At 66.2% G+C, this 27,007-nt stretch overlaps 1 protein-coding gene across 3 annotated transcripts in view; it reads left to right on the top strand.

The window, feature by feature from the left end:
- Positions 1–216: 216 nt before the first annotated feature.
- The window catches only part of NOTCH1 (notch receptor 1), a 46,858-nt gene continuing 20,067 nt past the window's right edge, over positions 217–27,007 (top strand). For 2 of the 3 annotated variants that reach the window (XM_082401826.1, XM_082401824.1), the window contains exons 1-11: positions 217–582; positions 2,269–2,350; positions 20,292–20,554; positions 21,061–21,399; positions 23,437–23,559; positions 24,088–24,321; positions 24,701–24,856; positions 24,987–25,172; positions 25,496–25,609; positions 26,346–26,459; positions 26,764–26,997. In XM_082401826.1, coding sequence (XP_082257952.1) covers positions 456–582; positions 2,269–2,350; positions 20,292–20,554; positions 21,061–21,399; positions 23,437–23,559; positions 24,088–24,321; positions 24,701–24,856; positions 24,987–25,172; positions 25,496–25,609; positions 26,346–26,459; positions 26,764–26,997 — 1,972 coding nt within the window. In that variant the 5' untranslated portion in view covers positions 217–455. The remainder of the gene's footprint in view (positions 583–2,268; positions 2,351–20,291; positions 20,555–21,060; positions 21,400–23,436; positions 23,560–24,087; positions 24,322–24,700; positions 24,857–24,986; positions 25,173–25,495; positions 25,610–26,345; positions 26,460–26,763; positions 26,998–27,007) is intronic. The other variant, XM_082401825.1, reaches the window with a different exon arrangement.

Here is a 27,007-nt window from a genome sequence, read left to right as displayed (position 1 = left end):
CTCCGCACCGCCGCGGCCCCCATCCCCGGAGGACCCGGGTTCGGGACGCGCGCCCCACACCAAGGAGGCGCAGGGCTGGTCCAGGCGCGCGGAGGGGCGCGGCCAGCGAGGGGGCGACGGCTGCGGAGGGATCGGCGGGGGCGGGACCCGGGGGCGGGGCCGGCGGGGCGGGGGCGGAGCGCACGGCGGCCCAGCGCCTCACTAGTGCCTCGGCCGTGGGAGGGAGCGCAGGGGTGCGGGGCGCGGGGCGCGGGCGCAGCGGAGGAACGATCGTGGGCGCGGAGACGGGCCGGCGAGGTCGCGAGAGCGCAGCGTCGCCCTCCAGCCAGGAAGGAGAGGGCAGTAGCGGGCCGCCACCGCCCGTGGGACAGTCCGGCGCGCGCGTGTGCGCCCGAGCCCCGCCGGCCGGGCGCAGGAGGCCGCCACCGGACGCGGCGGGCAGCCGGCGGGCAGGCATGCCGCGTCTCCTGGCGCCCCTGCTCTGCCTGGCGCTGCTGCCCGCGCTCGCCGCACGAGGTAGGCGACCGCCCGCCGCGAGCCCGCAACTTTCCGCGCCTTCGGAAACTTTTGGCGGCGCCCTAGGTGCGCGCCCCGGGTGCCTGGGAGCGGGCGGCCAGGGTGTGGAGGGGGACCGGGCGACCTGGGACAGGGTAGGGGCCGGAGTCCCGGGCTCGGGAAGAAGGACTGACCCTCCCCCGCTCCGCCTGCCCCATCGGGGCGGACTCAGGCGGCTCGCGCCTGGAACCGAGTTTGGGGCCGGGTTTGAAGTCGGGTTTGAAGCCGGGCGTGGGCCTCTGGGGGCCCGGGAGACCCTGTCCTGGGCTCGCCCTTCGCCAGCCGCGCGTGGGGCTCGCCGCCGGGGCGGACGGACGAGCTGCCTACTACTTTTCGATTTGAATCGAGTCGGTTTTGGTTTCCTGTTGCTTTGGGGCCATTTATCTTTTTTCTTCGCCTCTTGCCCGCGCTGGGGGCGGATGTTGGGGCGTGGAGCGTGGAGCGTGGGGTCCGGGGCGCCGCGCTGGTCTTTACGGAGCCGCACTGCCGGATCCGGCCGCCGGGCGTGGTGGGCAGAGGGGAGTTGGGCGGGCCTGGCGGGCCCGGCCTCCTTCCCGAGTAAGAGAGTTTGCGCAGGGCCGGGGCGAGGGACGCGGACCCAGGCGTCCCCGGGCTCCTGGCCGCCCCGCCCGCGGTGTCCCCTCCCCACGCCGGGTCGCTGCCCCCATCCCGGCTCACAATTTGGGGGGTGGGTGTGTGTGTGCGGAAGACAGCTGCTACTTGTGGGACTTTCACTTTGTGGAGTTCAAGTTTGGAAACCTTGCGGGGGGCGGCGGGGGGGGTGTCGGACATTCCTCTCTCCTCTTCACATCAAGAGGATCTCCGAGGAATCGGATGGTGATTAATTTTTCTCTTCTCCTAAAAGTTGGAGGGAGTATTAGCTCCTAGGTTCCTGAAGATAGGGTTCCGTGTCACACCCCGCCCCGGCCCCCATGGGGGGCTTAATTTACATAGCCCTGGTAAGAGGGAGAGGGAGGGGCTTGATTAGTTGACCCCTTCCAGGGAATGGGGTCGAATTCCTTCCAAATGAAGTGTCTTCATCCCCCTCCCCTGGGTGTGTGTGTGTGGGGGGGGGCTGCCACTGAAGATGCCCGCCCTGGGGAGCTGGTATTGGGTGTCGGTGGGGGCGTGGAGGCGCGGCCCGGTCCCTGGGGTGCAGTCCCGGTGCCCCAGGAGGCGGCCCTGGCGCGACAATGGGCCGCTCTGATTCCTCCGGTCGGCGCTTTGTTGGCGGGAGGGGCAGCGGGCCTTGCAGCTGTCGCATTTTCCCACGAGCGGAGGAGCTGAGTGTGGCCAGGGCTGCCCACCCCCCACTCAGCGCCGCCCCCTCGAAGAACTTGTTTGAACAGCAAGACAATTCTGGTGGTTGGATAGGGGCCCCAGCCCAGCCAGGGTCCGCAGTGAAGACGGGGCGGGGAGTGAGAACTTTGGGAGCGTGGCCCGGGGTCATCCCAGCTTTCCTCCACTGCTGTCCCCGAGGCGTCTCAGGCCACCCCGCCTCCACTTTGAGCGTGACCTAGCACCCGCCACCCACCACACCCCCTCCCTCCATTGCTGACCCCAGAACTCTGGGCGGAATGTTGAATCCCCTTGGGGTTCATGCCAAGCTTCCTGGGGCCCCCGGCCCCCAGCAACCCCATGACAGGAGGTGAGGGGTGGGCAGTGCCCCTTGGGGTGCTGGCCAGGCTGACGTCTCCCTTTGCCTCTCCCCAGGCCTGCGATGTTCCCAGCCCAGCGAGACCTGCTTGAATGGCGGGAAGTGTGAAGTGTTCCCCAACGGCACTGAGGCCTGTGTGTGAGTATGCGCCCCTGCAGGGACCTGTTGCTTTGTCGGGAGCAGAGCCCCTGCCTTCTGCAGCGGGCCAGCAGGGACAGAACACTAGGCCATTGTCTTCTGGAGATGGCCCAGAAGGCTGGGCGCGGTCACGTGCTAGTTTTATTGGACAAAGTCTGGCAATTACTTAATCACCAGCAATTATGCTGCGTGTGGAGCTGGCCTGGCCCATGGAGGTTGGAGCGCTCCTTTGTGGGCCACCTCAGGCTCCCGGGGAGCTAGGTGGGAATCGCTGGTACCCCATTTCTTTCCGAAGTCCCTGAGAAACAATTTGACCTGCCAGGGAGGCCCTGGAGCATCTGTAGAGACGCCCGGCCCTCACCGCCCTGCCAACCAGGGAGTACCTCTTCGGGGCAGGTGAGCGCCTCCTGGGCAGGTGATGCCTCACAGCAAGAAACTGACTATTTCAAAGCCAAACCCACCCTTCCCAGCCCTCTGCCCTCCCCGCCTACTTCTCTCTGGCCTCAGGTGAGGTTGGGGAAGGGAAGTTGGAACTCGTCTTGTTGGCTGTGCCCACCTCCGTTGGGTGTGGGGCTGGGAGTGCCTGCTAGAAACTTGGTTTCTGTCCTGGCATCTGCAGCTCTGGCCTCCTAACCGGCTGGCCCTTCACCTTCCCAGCCTTGGGTCCTCAGCTGTGAACTGAGGTCTGTGGTCGGGTAATCTGGTTAGAATCTACTGTCTGGCCGCCTGCCTCTGAGTTACCAGTCAGCCTGAGGGAAGTTTTTCTGCTGTGGCTGACGCCCTTCAACTTGAGTTCGTCCCTGATGGGAATAATGAGGAGGTGCTTGGTGGCTGGAGAAACGCCCCCCTCCCCAGGCTGCCCAAGTGGCTGCCGAGTTGGCGCGCCCTCATTCCAACTGCTGAGGACCCATTCCCTTGACAACCCCCAGCCCGGGCTCACTGCCTGCCCAGCCAGTGGGCAAGCAGCCCCCTCCTTCCACTGCCTCCCACCCTCCCCAGACTGAAGCCAATTAAGCAGGTCTGTGAGCAGTTTAATGGACAAAGCGCATTGTGTCTTTGTCAGACACTAATGAATGCGCACTACTTTTTTTTTTTTTTTGCTTTTTGGGGGCCTTTTTCTCCTGCAGAAGCCTCACCGACGCTTGATGCCCTAAATCTTGTTTCCTTTCATTCAGAGACCGACAGCTGGGATTCAGTGGAAGTGCAGTGGCTATTGTTGGGGAGGTGGATTAATGCTGGGTGATTAATTATGCGTGGCTTCCCAGAATGCAGACTCCTTCCCTGCCGCCCCTCGAGCTCCTGCTACAGCTTGGCCGCTCAGCTCACTGGGGTGTGTGTGTGTCTACGTGTAGGGGCGGGGGGCAGCCTCCGCGTTTCTGCAGAGGGCTTTGGGAGGGTGGGGGGGAGTGCTGTGCTGGGGAAAGTGGGAGCAGTCTCTACTTGTGTGAACGGGGAGCCGGGACAGCCCGGGGCCTCCCGGGGCCAAAGCTCCAGCCGAGTGTTGCCTGGGCGGGGAAGGGGGTGCCTTGGGGTACAGGCTGCTGCAGCGTACTCGCTGGCCTCAGAGTGAGGCACTTCAGGGGGACGGGGGCGTGCTCTCCCGCTCTCCAAGCCTGGGCACTTTGGGAGTCCTGCCCCCCAAGACGGCCAGGGATCAGGGCTGTGGTGCCGGCCTTTCTCCTCCCTTGGGCCCGGCACCCCGCCCCCGCCTTGGCGGGAAGCCCGCCTGTCTGGCCTGGCACCCGGCCGGGCTCGGCACACAGAGACCCCATTGTGCACACCCCACAGAGCCACTTGGAAGATGAACGGAAGCGCCGTCCTCAGAGGCCGCACCACTGGGCACCCCGGGTGGGAGGCAAGGGTATCAGAGCCGCGACCAGCAGGCCGGTCCCGGCTCTGGAGAGGCAGGGGTCCAGGCTCACCGGGCAGTTCGGGGGGCGCTGCGGCCACCCCGGGGCCTGTGCCTGCCCGCTCTCGCCCATCACCCACCGTTGCGCGGAGGCCCCGGGCGGTCTGCTCGTGGGGGAGGCCCTGCTCTCCCAGCTGACGGGGAGCCACTTTCTTGCCTCAGAGGTGTCAGGGTGCGGGCTTCCGGAGCCCTGCTGACCTGGCTGTGCGTCCCAGCTCGGCAGCATCCAACCAGGACCCTCAGAAAGTTCCTTGACTTTCTTGTCGATGTGCTGGCTCCCGCATGGCCAGGGCGTGGGAAACGGTGGTGTCGTTGTGCCAGGCGCGTTAATAGCAGGTGACTCATCTGTTTCCACCCGAAAGAGAAGGAGCCTTCCCCAGAAGCTGCCAGTCAGGTGTCTACAGGGCTCAGGCTGGGAAAAAGAGGTTCGTGTTGGTGCGAAGGCCCCCCCGGGAAGTCACGGAGAGCCAGTGCCCGGCTGGCCAGTGGCCGCGGCGGGAAGGCTGCGTGTCCCCAGGGGCGGAGCGCTGTCTCTGGACAGTGGCTGCGTGTGGTGGCCCGGGGGGGCAGGCTAAGGCGGGTCTTCGCGACCCTCTGCGTGTCTCCAGCCTCCGTTCCGCCCCATCAGTGCTGAGGAGATACCGAAGTGGGCGCCCCCTCTTTCCTTTTGATTGGGGTGGCGGTGTGGGAAGGCCTCTGGGGGCTGCCATCTGTGGAGTGAGCGTGTGTTTTCCGTCTGAAAGGCTTGTTGGTGGGGGGGTGCTGCCCGGTGCTGGACTGGGAGCTGAGGCCCCAGGATGGCTCAGACGCTCCCCCTGCCTGCGAGAAAGTCAGAATTTTACCAGGACGTCTTCCAGGTGATCGCAGAAGTGGGGTGCACCGTCGTCGCACCCAGAGTACCTGGGAGGGAAGTCCGGCCAGCCAGCGTGTGGTGGCCCTCAGCTTTGGACGATCCTGTATTTGAGGCCTGGCTCTGCCACCCAGTGGCTTCGTGACCTCAGGTCATCGGGTCACCTGAATCCAGACCCCTCCCTCCCCCAGTCTGTCCTTCGGGGCTGACCCACGGTTGATCTCTCGGTGATGTGTAAGGTTGCGTAAGAGGGGCGCGCAGCAGGCACAGGGCAAGGGCCCATTTCCTCCCTGTCTTCTCCTTTTGACTTGATGCCGCTGGTTTCAGGATCCTCATTTGAGAGTGTTTCGTTGGCTAATGAGTTAATTCAGAGAACCCGAAAGGTGCAGCCTGCTGGGTCCCAGCCGGCGTGCTGCCTGGGAGGGGCTGGCCAATTTGGAGGACTTCATCGCCCACGATGGCTCCCATCGGTGCCTTCCTTGTTTGCTTCTGCGGTTCTGCGCGCCTGTCGTGTGCTGGGCTCTGCTCTGGACTTGGGCACCGTGGGCTCAGGGCAGACACAGTCCCTGCCCTCATGGAGTCCACTTTCCGCTGTGGGGGCAGGAGAGGCAGCATGAACACGTGACGTGTCAGGTGGAGGTGAGCACGGTGGGTGGGGCTCGGAGCAACCCCGTAACCACGGGAATCAGGCATGTAACGGAGCACAGAGAAGTTGGCACTTGGCCCCAGCATCTCACAGCGCAGAGTAGAGCCCAGCCCTAACTCTTTCTCCAGAGCGCGTGTGTTCCTAACCACTGCCGCATCCTGCCTGCGCTGCCCCGGGCCCTCGCTGGCCATTCTGTGAGGAAGCAGGGCGGGGACGACAACTTCCTTAAAAGAGGCGGTTCAGAGGGTCGGGTGGAAGTGACTCGGCTGCAGAGGGATGATGGAACGTTTTGCGTCTCTGTCACCTGGTCTGTCTGTTTCCAGTGAGTCACCTGCGAGCCTTGGGCGAGGCGTGGGGTGGGGGGGGGGGAGGAACAGGTTAATTCTCATCCTCACTCCTAGGCTGAGAGCGGACAAGGTCTGTACAGGACTTCCTCTGTTTATGCAGCGCCCGGGCTCCAAGGACGTAGGGTTAGAAAAACACACGGTAAACGCACAGCGTCAGCTAGAAAGCTTCACCTCCTGCCTCTGACTGCAGAGGGACATCAAGGAACACGCGATCTCTGCAGGAAGGTGCCTTCTGGGGCCTGGCCCTGCCTCTGTACAGCAGCCAACGTTTTTTCCATTGAGAAAATAATAGTGACGTGTTTTAACAAAGAGAAAAAAAGAAAACTGTGCCCTTAGCTGGAAGAGAGTGGGGCAGGGCAAACAGCTGATGGAGGAGAAGCTCTTCATCAGGACAGCTGAGCGGGGTCTGGGTGGCGGGGGGCGTGGGCTGGGTGCTGGGACCCCAGGAAGCCGGAGTGGAGGGGTGGGGGGCAGGTCCAGAGGGCGTCACGGCTCCCCTCCCCGAGTGCTGGGTGGCAGTCTGAAGGTCCCATGAGAGCTGGGACTGTCTCTGTTCCTCATTGACTGTGACTCTGAGGGGTGGCCATGGCTGTTGCTGGCAGGTGGGGCCCACTGGGCAGTGCCGGGCTGGGCTGAGGGGTTGCGCCCTCCTGGGGTGGGGAGGGCACCTTTCCTGCTTCGTGTCTTGTCTATAAATAGTGAAAGTTGTGGCTTTGCAGAGTTGATTGAGTATCCTGATTGCTTTCCTCAATAATGTAACGATAATGCCTCCACACACAGACAGCTGCTTTTATCCGGCCTCATAAAACCCCTGGCAGACTTTTCTTCACCAGGCTCATACCCCCTTGGGGTGGTGGCCAGCTCTGCTTTTTTCTAAACCCCCAGTTTCCTCAGGTGGGGAAAACTGAGGCTGAGAGATGAAGAGGCTGGGAAAGGGGGTGGGGATCTGAGGCCAGCTTGCATCAGCTTTTGCCTTCATGTATGGGCATATCCAGAACTTTTCAGACTCTTTCCAGAGGCTTTAATGAGTGGCTGGCTTCGGGGCATCACGACTGTGGGTCAGGATGTGTTTGACGGTCCTGAAGCTCCCAGCGGGGCTGTCTCTGGTGGGCCCCACCTCATGCCCCGCCGCAGGCAATCTAGCAGATACAGAGCCAGCTGGCTCTGGTTTGCTGTGCCCCCTGAGACTCGTGTCTCCTTTCTGGGCCCCAGGTTCCTCCTCTGTATGTGAGGGTGTGGGGTTAGGTGGCCCCTGGAGCTCCCTTCCAACTGCATCCCAGCAGGACCCTGGGATGGGCCTGTAGATGCCCGGATGGTGGCAGTGGGCAGCAGCGTGGTGGGAGAGAGGTGGAGAGGTGGAGTGGAGAGGTGCCCAGGAGTCAGACCTGGCTGTGCAGCAGGGCAGCTTCTGCCGGTCTGGGGCCAGCTCTGGGCTCTGGTGTCCTTAACCGCCTGGCCCGCTGGGCTGGGGACACACCCACTAGAGAGGGAGCAGTGATTGACAGGTACTGCAGAGGAGGGGCTGGCAGGCAGAGGAAGGCCCTTTGCCAGAGTGGCTTCTGTTGGCTTCTCCCCTGGCATCTCCTTTCTCGAGGCCTTGCCACCCTCCCCGACTCTGCTCGTTGAGAACCCAGGAAGCTGACGACTAGACTGGGGGGGGATCGATATTTGCTTTTTGGTGGTCAGTTTGCACATATCCTAAGTTTTATGATTTTAGCCGTTTAAAGTGTACATTCAGTGGCATTTAGTACATTCACAAGGTTGTGGAACCGTCGCCTCTACCTAGTTCCAGAGCTTTTTCATCACCCGGAACAAAATCCCATACCCATTAAACAGGCACTCCCCTTTCTCCTCCCCGCCAGCCCCTGGCGAGCACTCATCTACTGTCTGTCTCTGGCGTTCCCTGTCCTGGACGTTTCACACGCGTGGAATCATGCCTCTCCTCTCTCTTACCCGGCTTCTTTCACTCAGTGCGCATGTCTGTGCCTCGCTCCTCTGGGCGCTGGACTTGACCTGCCTGAGACTGTCAGGGATTGGCTGGCGGTGGCACCAGCTTCCTAGTCCTTATGCGGTCTTGGACAGAAGTCCAGAGGAGGTGGGTGTTGGGGGTGGTAGATGTGTGGAAGGCTTCCTGGAGGAGTTGGTGCTCATTTCTGTGCCTGTGTGGCCGTCCGCCTGGCAGCCACGGAGCCCCCTCGAGTGGGGCCTGGCACATATTGGGTGTATTCGTTAGGATGGCCCAGCGTGCCCGCGGTCCCAGCCTGCTCAGGGCTCCACGTCAGCTTGCGGCCTCGGCTCCTGCCCCTGGGCCTTGGCCGGCACCGGCCGAGCGCCAACGGGCCCAGAGGAGGGGCACACGGGGCTCCAGGGCCAGCGCCCCACCTGCCCGGCATCAGGAATGCGAGGGGAAAGCGGACTTTTATTGAGCACTTACTAGGTGCCGGGGCTGGGTCTGGGCGGGCAAGGCAGACACAGGCCCGGCCTGTGCAGGAGAAGGGGGCTCGTTGTTTCAGAGCCAGACTTCAGGGCAGACGCCTTCACCGCCTGCGGTGCGAGGCCGGTGCTGTGGGCACCCCTCGCCCGGGTGCCCCAGGCCTGCCGCGACCTTGGAGTGAGTCCACCGTGGAGGCAGCGGGCAGAGGGGCTGGGACAGGTCAGCAGGCAGTGCAGCCGCAGGCAGGAGGAGCAGCTAGGGGCAGCGGTGGGCGGTAAGGCTTTGGACGTGTTGGGGAGCAAGGCTGAGACCCTCGGCCCCTGCCCACGTCATCTGCCCGCTTCCCGGCCTTTCCCTGGGGTGGGAGCACATCCTTTCCTGGACCCTCAGGGTCAGCTCAGAGTTACTGGGTGTACCCCTGGCAGGAGGCACTCAGCCTTGTGTGAGAGGAGAGAAGGCCAGGGGCCTGGCCCTTCGCTCTGAGCCACAGATGGGTCCCCTCCAAGTGGCCCTCGGGGCTCAGGGAGGCTCCGTGTTTCCTACAGGGCACCAGAGGGGCCCGCGGGCCCTTGAGAAAGTGGCCCGCCTACGGTGTTAGCATCTGGATACCTGCTCGGCCCCAGTGGGGAGGGTCGAGCTGGTCCCCGCATCACAGGTGGGGGTAGCTCTCTGTGCAACTCTGGGACGCATGGAACTACGGGAACAGAACCCCTTCCCAGGGTTTCACCACTGAGTGGTCCCTTCTTGCTGAGGGTCTCCTCCCCACCCGCACCCTCTGCCCCTGCGATGGAAGCATTCTGGGAAAGGGGGCCCTCGACCTCACCGTCCACTCCCCAGGGCTTGGGGGCAGGGGTCATCATCCTGTCGTCCACACTTTGGAGTGTATTAGGTTAAGCATTGCCTGCTCCCCGCTCCCTTCCTGACACCAAGCTGTTGCCTTGAGTGGGCACCCATCAGGTGGGGTGTGGACACCTCCAGAGGGTCCGGCCTCTCCTGCGGCTCAGGCCTCCCGGGGCCCCCTGCCACGTGCTGCACTGTGGCGCCCTGGGCTCTCCCGGGCTGGGGCTGGGGGCCGTCTTTGGAGGTCTGACCTGGAGCCTCTCTCCGCCTGAGCGATGGCGGCAGCCCTCTGGGGCCCTCACGGTTTCCTGGAAGGAGTGCCCGGGGTCCTGGCTCCCAGCGGGCCTTGATGGGGGCGGCCTCACCTCCAACGCCTACACGGTGGTTCCCAAACCTGCGAGTGGCTCGGGCAGGCCCCCAGCCCCCGCCAGCCTCGATCTGGGAGTCCTCGTGGGGCAGGTGCCAGGCCTAAACGCTGCTCCAGAACCTGCACTCACAGAGCTCACCCCCACCCCCACGGCTGCCCGGAGACAGGTGGGCGCCGGGTGGGAGCCGCTCTCACCGGCAGTAGGCCAGGCCCAGGGCCAGCTCTGTTGTCGGGATTTTCGCCAAAGAAACGGCCGCGTTGCGACCCTGCCGCACGCAGTCTGGCCTGGCTCCGTGAGTGTGGGAGCCTCGTCCCCGCCTGTCCCTCCTGCTCCGTCTGTCACCAGGCTGGGTGTCAGTCATGTGTCTCTGAAGGGCTTGAATTGGTTGCTCTTCTCAGCTGGGTAAACGGTCCCTTGTCCCTCTGTTGACACTGTGATTTGCTGAACAAACTCTCGCCGCACAGGTGGCACGAAAGGCCAGCCTCACCCAGCCCAGCCGAGGCCTCGTGCAGGCAGGTCCCGCGTCGTCACATGGGCCTTAGTGTGAGGGCGGTGGGCCTAGGAGAGGGGCTGAGGGTCTGAGACACGCTGGATGGGGGACAGGCAGCTGGAGGCTGGGAAGAGCCCCGGCTCTGGGCCTGGTGCCAAGGTGCCGCTCGGGCCCAGGGCCGTCCCCTTCTCCGGGGATCCCTCCCGGCCTCCCGCCTCCTTCACCCCACGATCGTGGGTCAGCATGCGTCACAGCCGAGCGGCGGCCCCTCTGCCGGGCCCCGGGGAGGCCCCCTGCCCCGTTTCAGCATCGGCCAGCCGATGCTGGGCCCCAGAAGCTGCCGGGAGGTTGCGGCGCTGCCCTGGACCCTGGCCGCCCCGGCAGATCGTCGAGGGCCCGCGGGGGGACGCGTGTGTGAGGAGGTGGGCGGCAGCCTCTGGGAAGATCTGTCAGCACCCCAGCAGCAGGGCCTGGGGCACGGGGACCTGCCTCCCACCATTTCCTCTCTGTTTCGGTTGTTGATAAGCGGAAACTGCACAGTTACTGGAAATGAGAGGTTTGGGGGAGAAGCCAGAGTTTTGAGTGTGTGTGTTTTTCCCTGAGAGCTTTTCAGTAAGAGCGATGCTGAGCTAAAGGCCGGGCTAAGGCGGGGACAGGCGGGGGCCTGGCCACACTTCCGCCCCTTGGGGCCTCCGTCTCCCGTCCGTCCAGAGGGCTGGGGGAGGTGACTACCTCTGGGCCTTCTGGGTCAGCCGAGGGTCTCATTACCCCGCTCCCCAGGCTGGGACCGGCTCCTAGGGGGCGGCCCCACAGGGCGGGGCTCCCCTCACTTCCTCCTCTGGGGTCAGGATGAGGGTGGCCCCAGGCCTGTCTGGTTGAGAGCCAGATGGGGGAGGCCGGGCAGGGCTGTGTGTCCCGGCATCCACCATGGCAGGGGCCCAGACCATGGTGGCGTCCTCCCGGGTGGTCCAGGGTCCGGGGCCGGCACAGCATAGGCCCTCGGCAGGTATGTGGCGTGCGCGCCTGGTTGGGGGCTGGAGCCGTGGGCACGGAGCAGGAAGTGGAGGCAGGTGGGCAGATGCAGGTTTCGGGAAGGCCCGGCTTGCAGGACACAGGGAGGCTTGGTCTGAGCCGGTTGCCCGGCGCTGGGCTTCCCCCGTTCCAGCACGCTGCTCCCGCCCGGCCGCGCTGGGCTGTGTGACCTTGGGCTGCTCACTCACCTCTCTGAGCTCCCCTATGAGAAGTATCACAGATCGGTCCCACGTGGTGGTCCCGTGGATTGATCCCGATGGGACGTGTCGGCTTAGCTTTACTCCACACTGGAGCTTGTTCCTAATACTCCAAGGCCTCGTCCAGAAAGCTCTCCCAGAGACCAGCCGAGCTCAGGATTTGGGCGAGGTCACGCAAGGGCAGAAGGTCATGCCCCACCCAAGAACCTACTGCTTTCCCCACAGGGAAGAGACCCCCAGATGGCCCTAGACCCACACCAACTGGCCCAGGATGCCCGGGTGGCCCCAGGGTGTGACAGTGCAGGCCTGTCCCACGCAGGCCTGGGTGCAGCTGGCAGGATTCTGTCTCCTGGTGTTTGCTGTGCCCCCCGGTGCCTTGGGGACTGTGCTGGGCCTGGGGTGAGAGCAAGGGCTATAAGTGGATGGCCAGAGGTACCATGGGCCCGTGTGCAAGCCTGGGGGGGCACGAGGTCCTGCGGGGGCACGGGAGCCTGGTGGTCTGCCTTGGGTGGGGTGGGTGGCAGTGGGCAGGTGGCCTGCCTGAGCTGGGAGAAGGGTCCAGAGAGAGGGGCGCTGGTGGTGGGCCCTGGGATCCCCCGGAAGCCTGCGCCCTGTGCTGTGGCTTAGTCAGGGGCCGGCTCTCCTTTGGCCTGGCCTGGGGATGGCTGGCTGTGGCCTCCGTTCCCTCCGTCCCCAGAGCCAGACAAGACAGGAAGGAAGGCCACGCAGGCACTGTGGGTGAGGGTGGTGACAGGTGTCCGGCACTGGTGGGACCCTCCTGCTGCCCGGAAGGGGTGCGGGGAAGCCGGGGCCCAGAGCAGTCCCACCCACCGGCTGGGAGCTCCCCAATTCCCAGGCATCTCACCCAGACACCACCCCCCCAATCTGGGGTTTTGAGTTTCAGCTGATTTGTGGGGTTGTAAGAATGCATTGTCTGCTCCGGCCCTCCCGGTCTGGGGAGAGCAGGCGACGGTCAGGCAAGAAATCCAGGCTGCTAGGGGCAGGGGGCGGGGGACAGCTGGGGTGCAGGGGACCCACACATTCCTTCTCTACCCAGGGAGCGCCTTCTGGCCCTTTAACTGCCTCTAGGGGGACGGCCGTGCTCTGACTGCGCCCTGGTGGCCGGCCAGGCCACCATTGGGGGCAGGAGAGGTTAAGAGCTGCATTCAAATCCAGGTGGTGCCGTGGGCATAACCTGGCTGAGCCCTGGTTTTCTCATCTGTAAAATGGGCCCAGTGTGTCCTTGCAGGACCGTTTCAAGAGTAAGACGAGATACAGCTGGCAGAGTCCAAGTAGGTCCGGGAGTTGGGGAGGGGCGTCCACAGTTTCTTCATTCTGGGACCCATGTCACGGGGTCCTTGGTGTCCTCCCCCTGCATTCTTGACCAGACTCTGGACACAAGCGGGGCTGCCCCCAGCGTCTGCCCTGGTCAGCGGGAGAGGACAGGGGCGCCGCCGGGCCACCCTTCCTTCTTCCCGAACCCCCGGGATGGCATCTGCTCCTGAGAGCAGAGGCGGGGAGTTGCAGAATGGTTTCTGGCTTTGGTGCGGAGCTCGGTCTGCAGTCGCGGACTTCATTAATCGAGTTTTGGATTAAGCCCGCCCCGTGGCACCAGGCTGCGCACGCATCCATCCCTTCACTGCGTCCGAGCGTCTGGGGATGCAGGTCTGGCTCCGTCCTGCTTGGGAGCAGAGGCCCCGGCAGCTGTGGGGACCCCTGGCGGTAGGGGTCAGCAGGCTCGTCCACGTGGGTCTCGGGGGGCCGTTGGGGTGAGCCCAGGGAAGGACGCCCGTTCCAGCCTTTCTCCAGCTTCAGGCTCCATCTTTTGGGGGTGGTTGGTAAATTCCCCCAGCAGAGTGGGGGCGTGGGGGGGGCAGCAGGCTCTTCTCACACGCCCAACAGCCCCCAGGGGCTCTCTCGGGACAGCCCGTTCCCAGGACACCCTGGCCCCGTTGGCTGTGCCTTTTGCAGTGTTGCAGTGTCCGGGGGATGGGGGTGGGCTGGCCAAGCAGCGGCCGTCCCTGCCCCATGGGTGGGTCTGGGTTGCCTCTGCCCGCTGCAGCTAGGCCATCTCCGGGAAGCCGCTTGACCTCTGCACCGGCCCTTCCGTCCCTTCAGACGGGCAAGCCACTTCCCACGTCAAGGGTGGGGCAGCTCTGAGCGCCGCGGGGGGCCGTGAGCCGCGGGTGGGCATTGTTTTCCCTGCAGTGGGAAAGGTGGCTTCCCGGGAGGACGGCTTCCGTCCCACACACAAAGGGTTTCCCCGTGCTCCGGCACTTCCTATTTCCAGCATATTTTAAACCATCCAAAGATGCAACTTGGGAGAAAGATTCAAGACAAAGAGCGGAGAGTGCTGGGAGCAGCTGCTGGGGCCGAGCGGCTCCACATCCCACCCCGCCCCCACCCCGCCGGGGACCAGGTTGCCTCCTCTGCCCGCTGCTGCCATTCTGGGCTGAGGATCACTGTTGTTCGGGGTTGGGGTCTGTCTGCATCAGACCTGGCTGGTCCCTTTCCAGGGTCCCCCGTCCCTCTGCAGCCTTGACTGCCCTTTTCCTCCTTCCTGAGGCCCTGGGAGCCAGGGCAGGGACCCCCACCCCACGCGGCTCTGAGCTGCCCCAGCCCGGCGGCTGCACAGGCTGGAGGGAGACCACAGCTCAGCCAGGTGCTGGCCGGCCCCCTGCAGTCACTTCCTGGGGCAGTGGGGCGGCAGGTCGGGCAAGGGGGCAGCAGTCCCACACTGTAGCCTCCAGACCCATGGAGGACCGACCACGCTCCGGGCTGACCCAGGCACACCCCCACCTGACCCATGCCCTGGGTGGGTGGGTACCCCCTGAAGCAGAAAGTGGCAGAGATGAGGGGAGTGCAGAGGGCCGTCTTCCAGGTGCCCCTCGGGCACAGCAGCGTCACAGCTGGGACCCAGCCTGTCCCTCAGACAGGTATCTGGACAAAGGATCCTGCAGGCTTGAAAGAAACCTGGGGACTTGGCCTGCCGTGGCTCTTCGTCCTGGGGGCTTTGGGGAGGTGAGGACAAGGGGCCGTCGGAGGCACCGGGCGCCCTCTCACCCTGGCGCTCATGTCTCCCTGGGGGGCTCTGTTCCCCAGAGCTGAGCTGTCCTGGCTGTTCCCAGTGAGGAAGGACCCCAGGACCCTGGGTGGGCGCAGTGGGGGGCGGCCAGCAGATGTCACCGAGCGCGCGCCCACACCTGCCGTGAGCACATCATCCATTAGCAGCTGGTGCCTCCTGGAAGGTGTGACCCCTCAACTGGGATCTGGGGGGCCTTGGACTGGCCTCTGCCCAGAGGAGCCCAGGACCGCCCCCCCACGCCTTGGCCAAGAACACAGTTGGGCTCCTTGACCCCGCCCCCTCTGGGGGAGGAGCTGGGGACCCAGAGTCTGGCGCCCCCTGTCCTGCTCTCTCCTGGCCTCAGTCTCCCTGTTCAGTCTGCAGGTGGCCCCAGTCGCCTGGGCTGGGACAGGGGTCTCAGAACCGCCCGGCCAAGCTGCCCAGGGGTGGGCGGGCCTGCCTGCCTGGCGGCGGGCCTCAGTGTTCTTTGTTCAGCACCAGGGACCACCTCTGGGGAGGAGCGCAGGTACCAAGGTGAGCCAGCCATGCTCCCTGGCCCCCGTCATCAGGGGCCCTGGTGACACTGTGTGTTGGAGGGTCCTGGGCGGAAAGCCTGTGAGAGGAGGCTGTGCTGGTGTGGGGAAAGGGCTTTCTCACCGGAACCCGCTGCAGGCGGAGCTGGGCCAAGCTTTGCGGTGGGAGGGGCCTTTGGCTGTAGGACCCCCAACTTGGGGGCGGGACCCCAGGCCCTGACTCGGCCTCCCTGGGAGCAGGCGGCTTGGTGGCCCCCAGCTTGGGGGCGGGTGTTTGGGAAGGGTAACCCCCCCACCCACCCGCTTTGTTGCTTGTGAGTAACCATGCTGCGCTCCGCGGCCAGAGGAGACTTTGGACTTCAGAGGTGGCGGGAAGATGGGCTGGAACGGACGCTGGTGGAGGGGCTGTCCCAGGGGCAGGTGGGGGGAGTCTGCCTTCCCTGCTACTCCGGGGCCAGGTGGAGCCAGGTGAGAACAGGACGGCTGCAGTCAGCCGGGGGCTGCTTCCCCCTGGGGCTCGGGACGCAGGCTGCCTGGGGCGGGGGGGGCCGGCCAGGGCCCAGGGACCTGCAGAGCTGCCCCTTTCTGGGTTGGGTGGCGCGGCCCCTGCCCACCTTTGGGGTGCAGGCTCCGGGCCCTGCAGATGTGGCCTCCGGCCGGGGTTACAAGCTCGTCCTGCACGTCCTGGCCCCCAGGCAGCGTGGGGTGGGGCGGGGCCCTCTGTGCCTGGGGAGCCCTTGTGTCCCTCACGGCTTTCCTTAAACAGGCACACCTCCCCTGGTGCAGCAAACATGTTCCCAGGGACACATCGGTGAATTGCGTGCAGATCAAATCCAGCAGCGCTGGCTAGAGCGAGAGTCTCCTCTGCCCACGTGGCCAGGTTGCCTCTGCGTGGGGCCTTCTATGAGCCCACGCAGTCCCCTCGACCCCCTCCCCGCACAGGAAACCGAGGCCCAGGCAGGCGGGGCACACCGCAGAGCCGGGGCTGGCAGAGCGGGAGGAGGCCCCCCTCGCCCCCCAAAGTCCCTTTGACCGAACTGTGTCTCACCCATCCATTGGGGGAGCCCCCAGGACGCCCCTCCCTGGGGCACCTCTGTCCCTCCTGCAGAAGGAAGGAGGGCAGCAGCACATCACGGATCCCCTGGACCCCCACTCCACCGCTCCCGGCCAGGGTGCAGGGCCCGTGCTCACCCCTGGCTCTGCCCCACTGGACCGTAAACTCCTTGAGGGCAGAACTGAGTAAATCCCTCCTCAGTACTGAGTCCCTCCCCCTTGGAACTGAGGGGAGGAGGGAGCTGTCATCTGTCCCCTGGGGGCAGCAGATGGCCTGCTTAACTTAGAAAGGAAAACAGCACAATTTAGAATTAGTCCCGGGTGAAAGGGTGAAAGGTCGAGGCAACATCTGCCTCCGGATGCTTCTTTCTGGGGTTGCATTTCTATGGAGCAGCGCTGGGGGGGTGTGGCAGGGAGGGCCGAGCGGCACGGTGGAAACTTTGAGGTGGGAACAAAGCTCCAGGCAGGGCGGGCCGCAGCCATTAGGTGCTCCTCCTCTGGGGGGCGGGGGAGCCGGCCCCTCTGCGGCCCTTCTCCTGGGGCCTTCAGCCCCACCTGTCACTCACCTGCCGCTGGCCAGGGTGGGCCAGGACAGGTCACCCCGCCCAGGCGGCCAGGCCGTGTGTGGCTGGGAGAGAAGGCCAGTGGAGGAGCAGGTGCTGGGGTGACCTCCCTCAGGAGGGGAGCAAGGAACGGGGAGCCATCATGGGCCCCGGGATTCCAGGGGCTGGGCCGCGTGGTGGGTGGGGTGGTTCTCATCCAGCCTTCAGTAGGCTCGTGCCTCCCATCTTGGGTTCTCCACACGGTCCCCGACGGCCCCTGGCCTGGAATCGCGTGGCAGGTACTGGGTGTGACTTCCCTCTTCAAGCCCGGGCACGCGTCCCCGCCGGGCACTTACACTGACCTGCCAGGACAGGTGTCGAGGACAGAATGGCCGTGAGGGGCTCGCTCACGGGTGCTGGTGGCCCTGGCCATGTCTGAGCAGCCTCACGGGCCCTCCGCCTTCTTAGGGAAGGGCGGGTGCCGTGGGTGCCTCCCCAGGAAGCCCAGCACTACTGCCAGGGTAGGAGAGAGGTGCAGACAGGTCCAGGGGACAGAGGGGGCATGGCTGGAGGCTGGCCAGAGCAGGGACAGAACTCGGGGGTGGGAGGCGCTGGGGAGTGGCCTCCGGGACTGGCTGAAAGCTGCTCCGCCGCCCCCCACCCGCCCAGGCCCAGACCCTGCCCGCCTGGCTCAGGGCTTCCTCCCTCCCAGCTGAGGCTCCTGGCCAGACCCTGGTCGTACCTCACACCCCACGAAGCACCTGCCTCGGCACTCCCACCCCCGGAGGCTGCCCCTCCCTCCGGCCCTGCCCATCCCCTGGCTGGGGTGCTGGTGGACGGCGGCCAGGCCCAGGCCCAGCCCCGGAGCCGGCCCGGATGGGCAGCGTGCCTTCACGGCAGGGTCCACCAGGCCTGGGCGGGAGTGGGGAGGACAATGGACCCCCTCAGCTGCCGCCTTCCCCCACAGAGGGGCCTCCCTGGCTCCTGCCCCGCCCACTGGGGTTGGCGGCCGCCGCGCCCGGGCCGGCAGCAGCTGCTGCCCGCGTACCCAGCCACAGGCACACCTGCTCCCCAGCCGCCCTTTGTCCGCGCTGCCGACGCCTGATTTACTGGGTGCGTTTTCCCTCTTGCCGGCCCAGCGTGATACAGCCTCCTTGGCCGGGACGCTCCCGGTCCAGGCGGATTCTCCCACAGTCGTCCACGTGAGGCTCCCATTCAGGATGGGACGGAGGGGGGTTGGTTCAGGGGCACACCGCCCCATGGCTGGAGGGTCTAGGGTTGTGCGTCCGAGTGGGCCCTTCTGGTCCACTTGGGAGCACGGCTGAGCAGGGGGCTGCTCTAGTGGCGGCAGGCCCCCCACCCGCCACCCCCGGGACCAACGGTGGAGGCCTAGCCTACAAGAAGGACGGCGCCGGGCGGCCTTGTGTGGATTCCCCTCGAAGCCGTGGGGCAGGCCCGCCTCATCTTGCCCATGCGGGTGGGCTTCCCTCCCCTTGGAGCTGGCGGGATGGGGGCAGGGCCCAGAGGCGAGAGGGAGGCGTGGACAGGACTGGCTCCCATCCCGCTTTGATGACCAAGCACCCTCTGTCCAGCACCCACCGCCTGCCTGCTCCGTCAGTAGCTGGGGAAGAAAAAAGAGCCTTTTCTCCAAGTGGGAGCCGCGGCCAGCTCCTGCCTGACAATGGAGGGCATTGAGAGGTGGCGGAGGTGCTGCCTCTTGGGTCTCCCCCCTCCCACCCCCAGGGCTCTGGGCTCCCAGTGCCACTCGGGCCGGGACCAGGCGGCCTGTAACTGGATCCACGCACAGTGGGGGTCACACCGCCTTCCCCAGGCTCCGGGGTGTGGCCTTGCAGGAGCCAAGGTGCCAGGACGCCAGCGGCACGGGGGCCGCGTGCTGGGGTCTGTGCCCCTCGCGAGGAGCCAGCCAGCCCCCACTCCCTGAGCGGGCTGGCTCAGGCCTGAGTTACCTCCCCTGGACCCCTCCCAGAGGGCAGCTGGTTTTCTTTAAGCCAGTTGGTTTGGGACTTTTGGCTTCTGGCAACAGATGGTGGGCCGGAGTGGCCATTTTGCGTCCTCCCCGCCTGCCCTACCCAAGCCCCAGCCCCAGATAAAAGGCTTCAGGGAGATAGATGCCTCCCAGGCCACGGGGCCGGGGGGCAGCCCAGCTGCTGAGAAACGCAGACCCCGGCCCCCCCACACTGCCACCGCCAACACTGGCGAAGGGCCTCTCCAGGGGCCGCCCCTCCCCTTCTTCCCTGTGCAGCTTTGATTTTAGCCCCCAGGGCAGGCAGGAGGGGAGGGGGTGGGGGGCTGGCATTTGTTGGGGGCAGGGGTTCTGGTGGGCTCTGGGAGGTGGGATGGTCCGGGCTCAGGAGGGCCCTCTCTTCATCCAGGGGACCCCAGGCTCCTGGCAGCGCCCCCTGCTGCCCCGCCAGGTAGGAGGAGGCCCCGCCCACAGGGCCCAGAGCTGTGGGCCCAGCGTTGGGGCCGCCTTCTCAGGCTGCTGCAGGCTGGGGGCCAGGCCAGGAGCGTTCCACCTCAGAGACTTTGCCGCTGGGAAGAGTGATGCCTGGCTGGTCCCAGAGCTTTTCCTGAGATTTTTCCTCGAGTGCAAGGCCGCGAGGTGACCTCGCGGGGGCAGTTTATGGCCCAGCCCCCAGAAGCCGAGGCGACAGGTGGCTAAGGGGGGCCCTGGGGTGGGGATGGCAGGCGCTGAGCCCTTCCCTGCAGGGAACGCGTGGCACCAGGCCTGGGGGCAGGGGAGGCAGGTCGCCGCCCTCCTGGCTCACCTGCTCCAGTCGCAGCCTGGGCAGTGAGTACCTGGGTGAGTGTGCCGGCCTGCCAGAGCGGCGGTCCTCCTGGACCCCGGCTTCTCCAGCTGGGCAGCGGGTGTTTCTGCTCCTGGCTGACGTCGTGTGGACATCTGTCGTGAAGCCTTGACCGCACAACGGAAAAGCCGTGTCTGGGTGCCACGTGTGGGTGGGGATGGGTGCCGACCAGCACGGTCCCCAGCGCATCAGACCCCTGACAAAGAACTCCACGTCGCGAAGAAAATGGGAAGCCAGGCCACGTCGTGTTGGCAGTCCTTCCCACGTTTGCTATCCTATCGATGTTGAAAGAAAAAAAGCTGTGAACTCTTTTACTAACCAAATACCGCACATTCATTACCGAAAAGCTAAAGAGGAGAAAAAGCAGGCAGGCCCCCGAAACTAAAGATTTTACAGAGCACCGTTCCCCTCGGCAGAGAACGGCCGTGTCTGCCCGCGTGGTCGGTGCCCTTCTCGGTGGCTTGCCAGGGTGCAGACAGATGCCTCCGTGAGTTCTGAAACCTACGCCGGGGCCCACCGAACACTCTGGTCTCTAGTTTCTCCAATTAACATAATCGCTTTTCTTTACGGAGGTGAAATTCACTTAATATAAAATTAACCACTTAAAAGCGTACAGTTCAGTGGCGTTTGGCACACTAGTGATATTGGGCAACCACCACCCTCTCTGGTCCCAGAACTTCCCCTCACTCCTCGAGGGGCCGCTCCCGGCCGTGCCCGCTGCCTGGGGTGGGGCCCCACCGACGCCGGGGTTGGTGGCGGGTGGCTGGCTGGGGGGCGGGCACTCACCGCCCCGGTCTGTCTCCCGCAGCTGCAGCGGGGCCTTTGCGGGCCAGCGATGCCAGGCGCCCAACCCCTGCCTCAGCGCCCCCTGCAAGAACGGCGGGACGTGCCACACGGTGGAGCGCGACGGCCTGGTGGACTACGCCTGCCGCTGCCGCCTGGGCTTCTCGGGGCCGCTGTGCCTGACGCCCCGCGACCACGCCTGCCTCGCCAGCCCCTGCCTCAACGGCGGCACCTGTGACCTGCTCACTCTCACCGAGTACAAGTGCCTCTGCCCCCCGGGCTGGTCAGGTGAGGACCCCGGCGGGGGACGGGGCTGTGGCGCTCGAGAGGGGTGGGCAGGCCCCGGCCTTCCCGCAGCTGCCCACACAGCAGATGCCGGCCCCGTCTGTGTGGCTGGGGAGGGCTTTGCTCGGCTGTTGGGGTCCGTGATCCAGAAGTGGCGCAGAGCACCCCCCCGGAGGGTCCCCACGCCCCTCTCCAGCCCTGGAGGGCCCCACCCCTGCCCGCCTCTGTGAGCAAAGGGGAGACTCCCACCTCCCTCCTGCCAGGAGTGCAGGCCCCCCTGCAGGAGCCGTGGTGTCACTGCGGGCACCAGAGTTTAAGAACACGGGCTCTGGAGGGGCGCCTTCAGCCCCTAAGCTGTCGGGGTCCTGAGGTGTCAGGAGCCGACACCGTGGGGTCCATCCCCGGCTGGCACCTCCTCCGTGGTGCCTGGAGGCTGCCCCCGGCTCTTGGGGCGGCCCGGCGCGGGGAGCAGGGAGGCCGGCTGACCCCCTTCGCTCCTGCCCCCCCAGGGAAGACATGCCAGCAGGCCGACCCCTGCGCCTCCAACCCCTGCGCCAACGGTGGCCAGTGCCTGCCCTTCGAGGCCTCGTACATCTGCGGCTGCCCACCCGGCTTCCACGGCCCCACCTGCAGGCAGGACGTCAACGAGTGCAGCCAGAACCCCGGGCTCTGCCACCACGGTGGCACCTGCCACAATGAGGTCGGCTCCTACCGCTGCGCCTGCCGCGCCAGCCACACCGGCCCCCGCTGCGAGCTGCCCTACGTGCCCTGTAGCCCTTCCCCCTGCCAGAACGGGGGCACCTGCCGCCCCACGGGGGACACCGCCCACGAGTGCGCCTGCCTGCCAGGTACCGCTCGCCGGCCCCTGCTGGGGGTGCCCAGGGCAGAGGGAGCACGGGGCTGGAGCAGGGCATGCTGGGCCTGGGGGTGGCCGTCCACTGAGCGCGGGCGATTGGAAGGCAGCCTTGGGTGTGGTGTAGGGGCGGGTCTGGAATGGCGGCCACCCATTAGGCACCCGCCCACCCACTTCTGCCCGGGGACGGGTCCGTTGTGACCAGACAGCTGGGCCCGTGACCCCTGATGCTCCTCCCCTGCCGCCAGCCTTCTCCAGGCCACTCAGGAACCCCCGAATCTTGAGCTCCCTGGGCCCACGTGCACGTTACAGAGCTCTCCACGGCAGCAGGGAGTATCCTCGCTCGTGCGGCCCCCGGGCTTCCCCTGTTTCCCCGAGGTGGGGACAGTGAGGCTGGGGCTTATGCGTCACTTGCCCCAGTGGTGGCCCTTCCTCCTGGCCCCGCTGGTCTCCCACCGGTGGGGCGACAGTGACGGGCACGGCCCCCCCCAGCAGCTCCACTCTCCCTGTTGTGTGTCCCAGACTTGCCACTGTAGTTTTCATTTGAGTCAGTTTTGCTGCTGGTGATCTAAAAATACTAGTAACGACAAAGAGGTTTGAAGATCTCGCGTCTGTCAGCTGCGCACTGGCGGTTAGGCGGTTAGGCAGGAACGAGGAAGGGAAGGGTGTTTCAGGAGGGGGCGGGATGAGGAGGTGGGGCTGGGGTTTGGGTGCTGGAGGGGAGCCCAGGGTCTGGCTGACCCAGGGGTGAGCCGAGGGTCGCCCCAGCCCCCATGCTGCCGCGGCCCAGCTCGGCCCCTACAAAGAGGAAGTGCTCTGCCCGCCCACTGTCCATGAGCCCCGGGCCTTGTCACTGCAGCGGCCGTCTCTGCGTGCAGACGCCGGGCGCATGCATTTCCTGCATGTCACTGGCGCTCCCCTCGCCGCCTGCCTGCCGCGGCGCTGCTGGCCGCCCAGCTGGGCTGCTCAGCTGTCTACAGGGGGCTGGGCCAGGCGTGCCCCCCGGTTCTGGGTTCAAATGCCTTCTTGGTGGTTGTGGGACCCCAGGCCTGGGACCTTGTGTCTGGCCACGTGGGTCAAGTGGGGCCGTGGAGGTGGGCGGAGTGGGGGGCCAGCCAGAGGATGCTGCACGCCTGGGGTGGGTGAGGTGAGACCCTTCCTGCTTTACAGCTCACCCTCCAAAGCCAGGGAGAAGCAGCACTTGCGGCCCACCGCATACAAGTGGGTCTGGAGTGAGGGCGCCAGCCTCCCGTGCGGGGGCCTCAGAGGGAGGGGCGGGAGGGAGTCCAAAGGCACCCCGGGAGGAGCATTAATCAGTAACTGGCTGCAGGTTTGGCTATCGCCAGACGCACCTTTCTGGGTTGATTATTGAACCAGCGGGAGTTGAATGGATTAATAGCTAACTGGCTGGCCGCGGAGTTGGTGCTGCAGAGGTGGGCCCGGCCTGGGGGAGGAGGTGGGCCCTGCCCGCGCCTCTGTTCCTGGGAAGCCAAGGGCCACACCTGCAATCCCCCCAGCACTGCCCACCTGGGTCCCACTGTCTCCCCGCTCCGGTTCCCCGCTTGGGGGGCCCCCGGGCCCAGTGCAGCCCCTGCAGGGCGGGGTACCTGTGGCCGCACACAGGGGTGTTACAGAGAACCCCCAGCGTGGGGCGAGCCGGCAGGCAGCGTCCAGTCCCTGGAGCCACCGCACAGAAGGTCTTCTACAGCAGAGCCTCTAGGACCTGTAATCCTGAGTTCCTGTCTGATCAGCTGGCTCTTTACAAAATGATTCCTTAGAGGGGAATGTGTCGCCCGTCCTGGTCACAGGAGTGGGAAGGGTGGGGCGTGGACCCCGAGGGCTGTGAGGCAGCGGGCATCACGGGGTAGGCCATGGAGGGACAGCTCTCTGTCCAGAGTAGGGTGTCGTGGGTGCAGCCAGGAAGATGCCAGAGCCCAGACTGAGCGTGGCAGGGAAGGTGAGGGCAGCGACGCGTGCTGCCCAGCCCTGTAGGGAGGCTTGACCGGGCCCCTGGTTCCCCCCTGCCACACAGGCTTCACCGGCCAGAACTGCGAGGCAAACATTGACGACTGTCCAGGAAACAACTGCAAGAACGGAGGCGCCTGCGTGGACGGCGTGAACACTTACAACTGCCGCTGCCCCCCGGAGTGGACAGGTGCGTGCACGGAGAGGCCTGGGTGGGCACCGCCGCTGCTGGAGCACACGCACGGGGCGGGCCAGGGGGGGCGAGAACCTGGTCCAGGCCGGGAGGGATTCCGGAGTGACCTGGGGCTGCCCCGCCGCCGGGCTCTGAGGCCTCCGCCCCAGCAGTCAGCACAGATGTGGCATCAGCTGGTCTGTGCGGGCCATTTGCAGCCTGGCCCTGGGCAGCCCTGAGCCAGAATCAGGTCCCCAGTTTGAGGCCGGCTGCTGGGCAGGACCCGGGGACGCTGGCCGGTAGGACGCCGGCCCCGCCCACAGACGAGCGTGGACCCCAGGGCACCTGTGCCTGCACAGCAGCCAGATGAGAGCCCCCTCTGGCGCCAGGGGTGCAGGGGAAGGAGTGATTCAGGCTGGCGGCAGGCGGAGGAGTCATGAGGGAAGGCTTCCTGGTGGAGGGGGCCCTGCGCCCCGAGGGGGAGGGTCTCGGCTGTGGTTGAGGGTCTGGAGGCGCCGCCCGGCCCGACGGTCCCGGCCCCCGCAGGTCAGCACTGCACCGAGGACGTGGACGAGTGCCAGCTCATGCCTAACGCCTGCCAGAACGGCGGGACCTGCCACAATGCCCACGGCGGCTACAACTGCGTGTGCGTCAACGGCTGGACGGGCGAGGACTGCAGCGAGAACATCGACGACTGCGCCAGTGCCTCCTGCTTCCACGGCGCCACCTGCCACGACCGCGTGGCCTCCTTCTACTGCGAGTGTCCCCACGGCCGCACAGGTGAGCGCCGACGAGGCGGGTTCTCGCTGCCCTCGCCCGGCGGTGGGCCCCCTCGGGTCAGGGCTCGCGTGCGTGCCCTTGCGCAGACACACGGACTGCAGCTTTGCGGGGCCTGTGAGGGTGACCCCAAAAGGAGCCTCTCTGGAGTGAAGGGGCTGGCGGGGCTGGGGCGTTGCCTGCCGTCAGGGCCGCTGGCAGTGAACCTCCCGGAGTGACTCGGGCGTCGTGGGACGCTCCACGGGGTCACTAGCAGTGGCACAGTGGGTGGGGGGGGTTGTCCCTCCCTGGGTAGCCGGGCGGGGGTGGACCCCGGCCGCGGGCAGCCCGCGTTCCCAGGCCCGGGGGCAGTGCCTCGGCTGACCACCACCACGCCATCCAGGTCTGCTGTGCCACCTCAATGACGCCTGTATCAGCAACCCCTGCAATGAGGGCTCCAACTGCGACACCAACCCCGTCAACGGCAAGGCCATCTGCACCTGCCCCTCGGGCTACACGGGGCCGGCCTGCAGCCAGGATGTGGACGAGTGCTCGCTGGGTACGGGCAGCCAGGGCGCTGGGAACCTGGTGGAAATAGTCTGATGGGGGAGGCGGGCACACCCCAGAGGGTTCTGGAGGCCAGGGTTCCCGGAGCCGCCCCTCACCGTGCCGTGCCCGCCCACCCGCAGGCGCCAACCCCTGTGAGCACGCGGGCAAGTGCATCAACACGCTGGGCTCCTTCGAGTGCCGGTGTCTGCAGGGCTACACCGGCCCGCGCTGCGAGATCGACGTCAACGAGTGTGTGTCGAACCCGTGTCAGAACGACGCCACCTGCCTGGACCAGATTGGGGAGTTCCAGTGCATCTGCATGCCCGGTACGTGGCCAGCCTCCCGCCCGACCGTCAGGGGCACCTCCGGGCAAGCGGGGGTAGGGAAGCCGCGTCAAGGCCGACAGACCCCGGGGAGCACCCCGGCCGCACCTCCTCTGCCCCCGGCCTCTGTGCCCACCCAGGCCGCGGCCCCAGCGGGTATCTGGGGAGACCGAGCCAGGCCCGTGGGGCACAGCAGAGAGCAGGCCAGAGCTGGGCAGCTGGGTCACCCCGGGGAGCAGGTGTGGAGGGGGCAGCCCTCGGCTGTGGTGAGGGCCGCCGAGGTGGGTCATGGGGTCCTGCCCCCCTTGACCGCCCCCTCCCCGTAGGCTACGAGGGCGTGCACTGCGAGGTGAACACGGACGAGTGTGCCAGCAGCCCGTGCCTCCAGAATGGCCGCTGCCTGGACAAGATCAACGAGTTCGTGTGCGAGTGTCCCACAGGTGAGGCCTGGCCCCAGCTGCGCCCCCCGCGGGAGCGCCCCGCTGTCCCTGCGGGCTGCCGGGTTGGGTCCCCCAGGGGCTGGGTGGGAGACTGCCGACTTTCACCTCGGGAGTGGGCGGGGTGTTTTCAGGCTTCCGCCAGTGGGCAAGGCTGCGTTGGGCAGGGGGTCCTGGCCCCCAACCTTGCTGGGGAGCCCGGGACCCAGAGACCCTCCTCCTGCTGGCGGGTCCCTGGGAGCAGCGGTGTGTTCGCCAAGCCCGGAGGGACCTCGACGGGAGGAGGTCTAGCCTGCCCTGGCCTCCCGTCTCCGCCAGCCTGCAGTGCACACGATGCCCAGGAGGGCCTAAGGAGCCTTTGGGCGCCTGAGTCTGTCCCAGGGGAGGGCTGGGGTCTGGGGGACGCCGGGCCCGGGGAGGTGTTGTGGGTCAGAGCCTTGGCTCTCCCGAGATGCAAATCAGCTGTTCCAGACACCGAGCCGGGAACCCGATTCTCAGCCCGACGAGGCTGTAGCCATAGCAACCGGAGTCAGTCTGGGGCAGAGGCCCCTGTGTGAGGGAGCGGGAGGCGTGTGACCCGAAAGGCGGGAGCTGAAAGGGGACGAGAAGAGAATGGGGGGTTTGCCCAGCCCCGGCCAAAGCACTCTCAAGGGGCCCCCCCAGGCTCTCCCTGCCCTTGGCTGGCTGTGGGGCCACTGCGCCCATTGTGTCTGACCGCCGTCCCTCTCCCCGGCTACAGGCTTCACTGGGCACCTGTGCCAGTACGACGTGGACGAGTGTGCAAGCACGCCCTGCAGGAATGGCGCCAAGTGCCTGGACGGGCCCAACACCTACACCTGCGTGTGCACGGAAGGTGCGGGGCCGCCCGACTGCCAGGCTGAGCGGGGGGAGGAAAAGCAGGCGTGTAGGGTCCAGGGAAGGGGAATAGCCGGGAGCTGAGGCTGGGAAGGTGACCCCTCATTCTGGGGCCTCTGGTCCAGGGGCCAAGAGCAAGGTGAGGCTTTGACCCGGGCAGTGGGGGACGTCCCCAGACATCCCTCCCCAGTCTCCCCCGGCGGGAGCGCAAGTGACCCTGGGTTGGTTGGTGGCGTCCTGGGATGGGACGGCCGCGTGCCCGGGGAGCAGCCCCACTGAGCCTCTCAGCCCCCGCCCTGCAGGCTACACAGGGCCCCACTGTGAGGTGGACGTTGACGAGTGCGACCCCGACCCCTGCCACTACGGGTCCTGCAAGGACGGCGTTGCCACCTTCACCTGCCTGTGCCGGCCGGGCTACACGGGCCACCACTGCGAGACCAACATCAACGAATGCCACAGCCAGCCCTGCCGCCATGGGGGCACCTGCCAGGACCGCGACAATGCCTACCTCTGCTTCTGCCTCAAGGGGACCACAGGTGCCTGGCC

The sequence above is a fragment of the Balaenoptera borealis genome (genome assembly GCF_965194805.1).
Source record: "Balaenoptera borealis genome assembly, chromosome: 8".
NCBI lineage: Eukaryota > Metazoa > Chordata > Mammalia > Artiodactyla > Balaenopteridae > Balaenoptera > Balaenoptera borealis.
This window is presented reverse-complemented; position numbering and strand designations above follow the sequence as displayed.